The sequence below is a fragment of the Cebus imitator genome, unplaced genomic scaffold (assembly GCF_001604975.1).
Source record: "Cebus imitator isolate Cc_AM_T3 unplaced genomic scaffold, Cebus_imitator-1.0 Scaffold404, whole genome shotgun sequence".
Lineage (NCBI taxonomy): Eukaryota > Metazoa > Chordata > Mammalia > Primates > Cebidae > Cebus > Cebus imitator.
Genome location: NW_016107719.1, coordinates 700,203 through 708,879, shown reverse-complemented (window position 1 = coordinate 708,879; position 8,677 = coordinate 700,203). Strand labels below are relative to the sequence as shown.

At 57.4% G+C, this 8,677-nt stretch overlaps 2 protein-coding genes across 5 annotated transcripts in view; one reads left to right on the top strand and one right to left on the bottom strand.

Moving 5' to 3' along the window:
• Nucleotides 1–4,090, top strand: part of LGALS2 (galectin 2) — a 15,956-nt gene extending 11,866 nt beyond the window's left edge. For all 3 annotated transcript variants that reach the window (XM_037731532.1, XM_017508939.2, XM_037731533.1), the window contains 3 exons: nt 1,771–1,853; nt 3,601–3,760; nt 3,924–4,090. In XM_037731532.1, the coding sequence (XP_037587460.1) occupies nt 1,771–1,853; nt 3,601–3,760; nt 3,924–4,073 (393 nt within the window). In that variant the 3' untranslated portion in view covers nt 4,074–4,090. The remainder of the gene's footprint in view (nt 1–1,770; nt 1,854–3,600; nt 3,761–3,923) is intronic.
• Nucleotides 4,091–4,927: 837 nt separating this feature from the next.
• The window catches only part of CDC42EP1 (CDC42 effector protein 1), a 9,042-nt gene continuing 5,292 nt past the window's right edge, over nt 4,928–8,677 (bottom strand). For both annotated transcript variants that reach the window (XM_017508937.2, XM_017508938.2), the window contains exons 2-3: nt 7,451–8,190; nt 4,928–6,166 (exon numbers count right to left, since the gene is read on the bottom strand). In XM_017508937.2, the coding sequence (XP_017364426.1) occupies nt 5,511–6,166; nt 7,451–7,913 (1,119 nt within the window). In that variant the 5' untranslated portion in view covers nt 7,914–8,190 and the 3' untranslated portion in view covers nt 4,928–5,510. The remainder of the gene's footprint in view (nt 6,167–7,450; nt 8,191–8,677) is intronic.

Below are 8,677 nucleotides of genomic sequence, written 5' to 3'. Positions count from 1 at the left end.
TCACTCTGTTACCCAGGCTGGAATGCAGTGGCGCAATCTTGGCTCACTGTAACCTCTGCCTCCTGGGTTCAAGTGATTCTTCTGCTTAGCCTCCTGAGTAGCTGAGATTACAGGCACGTGCTACCATGCCCAGCTGATTTTTGTATTTTTAGTAGAGACGTGGTTTCACCATATTGGCCAGGCTGGTCTCGAACTCAGGAGCTCGTGATTGCCCACCTCAGCCTCCCAAAGTGCTGGGATTACAGGCGTGAGCCACCGCGCCTGGCCCGTATTTCTCTCCTCTTATGAGAACATCGGTTGTATTGGATTTACGACCAACCCTAAACCAGTATGACCTCTGACCTCTTAACTCGATCACATTGGCAAAGGCCCTATTTTAAAGTAGGCCACATTGAAGCCAGGTGCGGTGGCTCACACCTGCAATCTCAGCACTTTGGGAGGCCATAGGTGGCAGATCACCTGAGGTCAGGAGTTCAAGACCAGCCTAGCCAACATGGTGAAACCCCGTCTCTACTAAAAACACAAAAAAATAGAAAATTAGCCAGACGTGGTGGCAAGCACCTATAATCCCAGCTGCTTGGGAGACTGAGGCAGGAGAATCGTTAGACATGTGTGTGGAGGGTGCATGTCTGGGAGTGCCTGCTGTGTGGCGGACACACTTGTGTTCTGCTTCTTGTTTGAGCCCCTTTGGGACTGTCCTCACTGGGTAACCTCATCTCCTGGAGATAATGCTGTTTGCCAGTGAGAGACTGATTTTAATCCCATCTGCCTGGCTCCAAAATCTGGACCCTGCTATTATGTTAAGTGCTGACTTGGGGGGTTAGGCGTCCAGCCTCCAAACCCCGCTTTCTCTAAAGCAGGGAGGCTTTGCCCCCCAGGGGACATTTGACCCTGTCTGGAGACACTTTTGGTCATCACAGCTCAGGGGAGGGTGTCACTGGCATCCAGTGGGTAGAGGCCAGGGATGCTGCTCAATATCCTAATGGCACGGGCCAGCCCCAACAGAGATGCCTGGGCTGGGCTCGGTGGCTCACGCCTGTAATCCCAGCATTTTGGGAGGCCGAGGCGGGCGGATCACCCAAGGTGGGGAGTTTGAGACCAGCCTGACCAACATGGAGGAACCCCGTCTCTACTAAAACTACAAATATTAGCTGGGTGTGGTGGCCCATGCCTGTAATCCCAGCTGCTCGGGAAGCTGAGGGAGGAGGATCGCTTGAGCCTGGGAGGCGGAGGTTGCGGTGAGCCGAGATCACGCCATTACACTCCAGCCCGGTTAACAAGAGCGCAAAGAAATAGCAACTGTCTGACACGCCGCTGTCACAGCCCACTGTCCCACTGTCCTGGTTAAGCATTGCTGCCTCTTCTAGATGGGCTGAGACCTCATGCCTCTGATACAGTCGTTTTCCATCTCACGTTTTTGTCTGGGGTCCTGCTGAGGGCAGTGTGATTTTATCACTTGAACACTTTGTGAAACTGTGAGGCGGGCAGGAAGCACCCTGCCATTTCATAGATGGGCACACTGAGCCTCCCCCAACTGGGCCCTGTGCCTCGGGCTGGGGTGGATAAGAACAAAGCAGGGCAGGGCGTGGGGAGCTCCGGGAGGCCGTGATCAGAGCCTCTGGCTCTGCCGCTTCCCGGCGTGATGGCCTCTTGTGTCCTCACGTGGGCAGGGGATTGTGAGACCTGCGGCTGGGCTGGGGTGAGGTGGGTGAAGGTGCTGGGCAAGCGTGGGATTGATTTTCTGTGGGGACTGTTTCTCTGTTGGCCCAGGGGGAATTTGAGGTTAAGAACATGGACATGAAGCTGGGGTCAACCCTGAAGATCACAGGCAGGATCGATGATGGCGCTGATGGGTGAGCAAGGTTGCGGGGTGGGGGGGTCCCCAGGCCTCGAATAGGCAGGGCGCGCGGGGCAGCTCTGTGGAGTGGTCCAGCCACAGGGACCTCAGGCTAAGGGGTCCTTTTTCTTTTCCTTTTTCCTTTTTTTTTTGAGATGGAGTCTTGCTCTGTTGCTCAGGCTGGAGTGCAATGGTGCAATCTCAGCTCACTGCAACCTCCACCTCCTGGGTTCAAGCACTTCCCTGTCTCGACCTCCTGAGTAGCTAGGATTACAGGTGCACACCACCACAGCTGGCTAATTTTTGTATTTTTAGTAGAGACGGGGTTTCACTATGTTGGCCAGGCTGGTCTTGAACTCCTGACCTCGTGATCCACCCGCCTTGGCTTCCCAAAGTGCTGGGATTACAGGTGTGAACCACTATGTATGGCCAAGGGGCCCTTTTTCATACCCTTCTCCCCACACCCCTGCTGACTGCCTTTCTGTGGGGTCTGCCTTCATGCCTGAGGCCAGGTTTGGGGACCTGCAGAATTTCAGACTTGACGCCATATGCTGTGTTCCTTGGCCCCAACAGACATTGAAGGGGCAGGTGGAGAAGCCCCTGGAACTCTGCCTGCCTCCCTTTGGGGCAGGTACCTCTAGGGAAAGCCCAAATCCCAGAGACACTACAGTCTTTACCCAGCGGAATGGCCACAGGCCAGTCTTTTATGCGCATAAAACTGGGGCAGCTGCCAGGGGATGCTGAGCGGTCTCGCAGGCATCCTCTTGGTTAGAACCAGAGGCCTCAGACACCACCTCGATGACTCACAGTCTAGCAAAGGGCTCTCTAGCCTGCAGAACCTGTCAGTGCATCTTGGAACTGCTCTTTATCTACTTTCGGTTGGGGAGGGGGCTGGCAGGTGCACGTCATAGGAGCTAGGAGAAGGCCAGGTGCGGTGGCTCACGCCTGTAATCCCAGCACCCTGGGAGGCCAAGGCAGGTGGATTGCCTGAGGTCAGGAGTTCCAGACCAGCTTGGCCAACATGGTGAAACCCTGTCTTTACTAAAAATACCAAAATTAGCTGGGCGTGGTGGCGGGCGCCTGAAATCCCAGCTACTCGGGAGGCTGAGGCCGAATTGATTGAACCCGGGAGGTGGCAGTTGCAGTGAGCCGAGATGGCACCACTGCACTCCAGCCTGGGAATCAGAGGGAGACTCCATCTCAAAAAATAAGTAAAAATAAAGGAGCTAAGAGAAAAATGACCTCTTTCTCCTAGGGTTCCTTAAGTTTGCCAAAATGTGTGATACCCTTGGTCTGAGACTCCCGAATGAAGGTACCCCATGACTCAGAATGCCCCGCTTTCAGGAACCCTGAAGGTCTAACCCAGGCTCCTATAGTGATCCTGCCAAGAAGTAATAATACCCCGGTTGCTTCCCTGCAGTGATGGGGAGCTCACCACATTAGGCTGGCTGTTTGTGGTTAAATTTAATAGGTCTTCAGATATCTAAGAGATAGCATTTCACTCTCCCAGGAGAGCCACCCCCAATTCCTGAAGCTGTCACTATCAGTTACCCTTCTACCAACAGCTTTTATCCCTGCTCCAAATGGAAATGCGCCACCACAGCACTGAGTCCGACCCAGGTGTTACCGCCCTTGTTAAGGCATGGATCTCAACTCACACGAGCTTTGATTCTTCCAGCTTGTGGTCCACAAAGATCCTCCAATCCAAGCTGCTTTATCCAGGCCTGAGCCCTGAGCCTCACCTGCTACCCCTTCCCCTGCAGGTTTGTAACTAATCTGGGCCAGAAGACAGACACGCTGAACCTGCATTTCAACCCTCGCTTCAGTGAATCCACCATTGTCTGCAACTCACGGGATGGCGGCAACTGGGGACAAGAACAACGGGAAGGTCACCTGTGCTTCAGCCCAGGGTCTGAGGTCAAGGTGAGGTCAAAGGGGGAAAAGGGACTGGGGTGAGGTCAAGGGGAGGGCCCAGATGGGAGTGAGTCTGGCCGGGACACAGATGCTGGCACCGTTTGAGCCACCAGGCACTGCCCTGGCCCATTTCCGGGTCCTCCTGCCTCCTTGACACCCTCCCTCCCCACAGTTCACAGTGACCTTTGAGAGTGACAAATTCAATTTGAAGCTGCCGGATGGGCACCAGCTGACCTTTCCCAACAGGCTGGGCCACAGCCACCTGAGCTACCTGAGTGTGAGTGGCGGGTTTACCTTATCCTCTTTCAAGTTAAAAGAATAAAAGACCTCCAGCTGAGATTCCCCATCCTGGGTTTTCTTCAGAGTCACACCAGGATCAACAGCCCTTGGGTCCTGGGTGTGTCCCCTACCGCTGTCTGCAGTTCCTGCCCCAAGGCCAAAAGCAAGCAAAATAATCCATTGTGTCTTCCTGTGGCAAGAACTGTGGTTTGTGACTCAGTCTCCTGGGTCCCTCAAGCTTACAAAAACGCTGGATACCCCTGGTCTGAGGACTCCTGAATGAAGGCACGCCATGATCTAGAATGTCCCGCTGTCAGGGATCCTGAAGGTCTAGCCCAGGCTCCCATAGTGATCCCGCCACACACCTTCTGGTTGCATACCTCTAGTGACAGGGAGCTCACCACCGTATGTTGACTGTTTGTGGCTAAACGTAACAGGTCTTCAGATACCTAAGCACGGGATTTCTCTTTTCATGCATTTTAATGCTCCTGGCATTTTCATGATACAGAGGAGGAAACTGAGATACAAGGACACCTGACTGCCCCGCTGGGAGGCTGAGACATGCTCCCAACAGTCCTACGCATGTGCTTCTGTCTACCTGCCCCCATATCACCAGAGCAAATGCCACCCTGCCTCGTGGGATTATGGGGCAGACACTAGTCCCAAGCACCTGGGCCAGCGGCCATTCCGGAACTGCAGATAAGGGCTCCCACCTGGGCCTCTTATCTCAGGGGCATTCCAGCCTGGTTACTCATTACCCTCCCCTTGGTGCTCCCCTTCCCTGCTGGGGGCCTCGATGGGGGGTCCGTGGCTTTCTAAACTCCCTGGGTGGGGGTACTTAAGCAGGTGTGGAGCAGATGCTGTTCTCCCAGGTCCCCAAGCACCTTGCAGGACGCCTTTTATCAAAACAGCCTTATTTAATCAGGTCCCAGAGGCAGGTCTGGAGTATACAGGCAGGTGGGATTCCTCCCTGTGAGGCCATAGCTGACCTTCGTGGGATAAGTGGGAGGCTGGGGCGGGGAGGTTGGGGAAGTGGTCTGGGATAGGGCTGTCACAGTTGCAGCGGGGACACTCTGGGATGAGCTGGGGGCAGGCGGTCCCTTTGGGAGGTGAGACAATGGCCCTGTGTGGTACACTCCCTGCCCCCCACCCCACACGGACAGCTTGGTCTGGCACAAAGGCCACACTGTGAGGCTGGGCCCTCCAGCTGGTGGGGGTGGCATGGGGTGGGGCCTAAGGAATAGCTATGAGGTCCAGAGTGGCAGTCGGGGGAGGTGGTCAGCCTGGCAGGCCCCTGGGAGCATCCAAGTCCCAGAGCAAGCCTGGCTGTCCCTGTCCTTCCTCCCACGTCTGTCCTGCAGAGGCGGGGAGGAACTTAGGGCAACTCGGCTTCTCCCCTCTCTGGTCTGGCAGGAATCAGCTGTTAGGTGAGGGGCTGGCTCTGCACCTAGGTGGGGCCCCGAGAACAGGCCCCAGCCCCTCACACCTTGACCTCATCATCCTCTTCAGCATCTGCAAATTCGAAGGTGTGTGTTTGCACTGTGCTGGGCACTGGGGTCCTGGTGCCTGCCTGGGGCGCCCTCCACTCTTCGTCCAGGCTCTCCCAGGAGGCCTGGGCTTGGGGCACCCGCTCCCGCCGTGTATTCGGGTAGTGGGCGTCGCCACCCCAGCCTGCTCCCCAGTGCCTGCTGAGGGCTGGGTCAGCAGGTCTAAGGGGACCCCCTCCCACTGGGCTGGGCTTCACCTCCACCACTGGGCCCAACCCCGCTGTTACCCCATTGGGACAACGTCCACGGGGTGTGGAGCTTGCGGCAGGGGCTGGGAGGTTTGCAGCAGGGGCCGAGGGGTTTGCAGCAGGGGCCGAGGGGTTTGCAGCAGGGGCCGGGAGGTTTGCAGCAGGGGCCGAGGGGTTTGCAGCAGGGGCTGGGGTCTCAGCTGCAGGGGTTTCCGGGAGGCTCATGACCCCCAGCAGCTCGCTGAGGAGTGAGGGCCCAAGATCGAGGTCCAGGCGGAAGGACAAGAGAGAGTCCGAGCGGCGGAGCCCCGGCTCAGAGGGGAAGGAAGCATCTCGGTCTCGGTCATGTGGCTTTTCTGAGCGGGGCAGGCGGGAGATGGTGCAGAACCCAGAGTCCAGGCCTAGAAAAGAAACGGGCAATGGGCTCAGAGCTGGAGTCCCTCGTCAGGAATTAAGGAGGGGAGATAGGACCAGTCCTGGCTTGTTGTGTGGCCTCTAGCAAGCCCCTCCCCTCTCTGGCCTCAGTTTCTCCCATCTTTGCAATATAATACGCTCCATGGTCCTGTGTGATCTCCTTTCTATCCTGAACTGAAAGTCGTCACCCTCATTTCCACTCTGCAGGTGAGGAAAGTCAGGCTCAGTTTGGGATGAGAAGGGGCTAGCCCAAGGCCAGAGAATTCTGACGGGGTGGAATCAAGCCTGGAGCTCTAATCTCCTGACTCTCAGTCCCAACTGCGACCTCGGCCATGGCCAGCTCCCTTACCATGACGCTGGCTGATGGCTGCAGGGGAACCCCAGAGCACGAGGCTGGTTTGTGGACACCCACCAGGGATGGGACCAGCAGTCGGGGTCTGACTGCATAGAAATGAAGGACAGACACATGCCTTCCCAAGGGCATCTGGTCCAGCTGCTGCATCCAGGACCACAGACCTGAGACATAATAATCGTGTTTCTGTGGACAGGTCCTCAGTGCATTCTGAGCAGCCGCCTGGGGCAGGGAGTGGCCACCAGGTGGCAGCAGGGGCCCATGGTTCCCAGGTGAGCTCTTCCCTAACAGCCAAGGTGGCACTTCTGGCTGGGCAGAAAGGGCCCTGGCTTTCGGCCCCTGTGAGTGGGTTTCCAAATCTGTCGAGTTACAGGACGCCAAGTTCAAATAACAACTGCTCCAGTGTCCTGAGCACCTACTGTGTGCCAGCCTCTGGGCCTCTCCTGGCCCTGGATCTTAGCAATGATCCCAGAGACTCATTATCTAGGTGAGGACTTGAACTTATAGAAGTCAGTCGACTTCCTGGAAATTAGGCAGAACTGGACTGGAATGCAGAGCCCAGGCGGCCCCTCACCTCTCCATAGTATCATTCCGACACGTGGCTGAAGGGGGCGAGGACAGGTGGTTGACTGGTTCAGCTGAGGCCCAGAGACGGGGAGGTGCTTGCCCGGGTCACAGCAAGTGAGGGGCAGTTAGAACTCAAACTCCACCCCCTCTCAACCCCGGGTGTTTCGGGGAGTCCGCCTGTTCCCACCTCTGCAGGCCCTCCTCATCTGTAATGTGGGGTTTGGGCCTGACCTCTGCGGTGAGACCAAGGGACCTGGGGGAAAGAGCTCATTTGGAGCCTGGAGGAGCCCCTGGTCCCCTCTGGGCCTCAGCCTCAGCCTCTGAAAAGTGGGTCAGCAACCCAGGCTCTCACCGTAGCTGGAGCGGCCGTCTGTGGAGCTGGTGGGGCTGCCGTCGAAGCTGAGCTTGCCAACCACGAGGCTGTCGTAGGCGGCCTGGTTGAGCTGGGGCAGGGAGATGGCGTTCTTGATGATGGGGGAGATGGCCGGCGGAGCCGGTGAGGGTGCAGGCGGGGATGCCATCCTCCGGGGGAGCACCCCCACCCTCCGCACCAGCTGCAGCTTCTTGGCCAGGAAGCTGCGGGGTGAACGATGGGTGCCCCCGGAGCTGCCACCGTGGTTGCTGAGGAAGGAGGTGTCCCCAAAGACGTCCCCGCCACGGCCCACATGCATGGTGTGACGGAAGTCCCCGAGTGGGGGGCTGATCATGTCTGCAGTCAGCCGCCTCTTTCCCTGGGAACTGGACACCCAGCCCACAGGTGAGAGCTTGCCCAGGCTCATGGTGGGGGCGCCTCCGCCCCCCTGGGGGCCGGGCATCAGCTCTGGCGGCTCACAGCCACTAGTCCATGCCCACCAGGGGCTGGGGGAGGGAGGTGGGCTGGGCTGGGGACCGGTGCTCAGCTCCTTTGCCCTGGCGGAAGCTGTGGATGACGCTCTCCTAAGGTGAGGTCCCTGAATGCTGAGGTCGTGGGGGCTCCATGGCTCGTCTCTCCCCGGGGCCCGGCTCCCAGCCCCTCAGAAGCAGCTGTAGATGTTCAAACGCAGAGAAAGCACCCCCAAGAGGGTCGGCTTCTCTCCTGCCCAGGGTGGTTTCCTAGAAGGAAGACAGAAGGGGTGGTGACGGCCGGCCCAGGGCAGAGGAGGAAATCCGGGGTCCAAACATGGGCAGCTGAAGCGGACAGACAGACGATCATACTCAACCACATGAATGGAGGGGTCCGGCCAATGCGGGGCAGAAGCCAGGCACAATGGGACTCAAGTAAGTCCGTGTATAGAAAGTTCCAGAACACAGCCAGGCTTGGTGGCTCAGACTGGTAATCACAGCACTTTGGGAGGCTGAGGCAGGTGGATCACTTGAGGTCGGGAGTTTGAGACCAGCCTGGCCAACATGGAGAAACCCCATCTCTACCAAAAATACAAAAATTAGCCAGGTGTGGTGGCAAACGTCTGTAATCCCAGCTACTGGGGAGACTGAGGGAAGAGAATTGCTTGAACCCAGGAGGCAGAGGTTGCGGTGAGCTGAGATTGCACCACTGCACTCCAGCCTGGGCAACAAGAGCAAAACTCTACCTAAAAAAAAA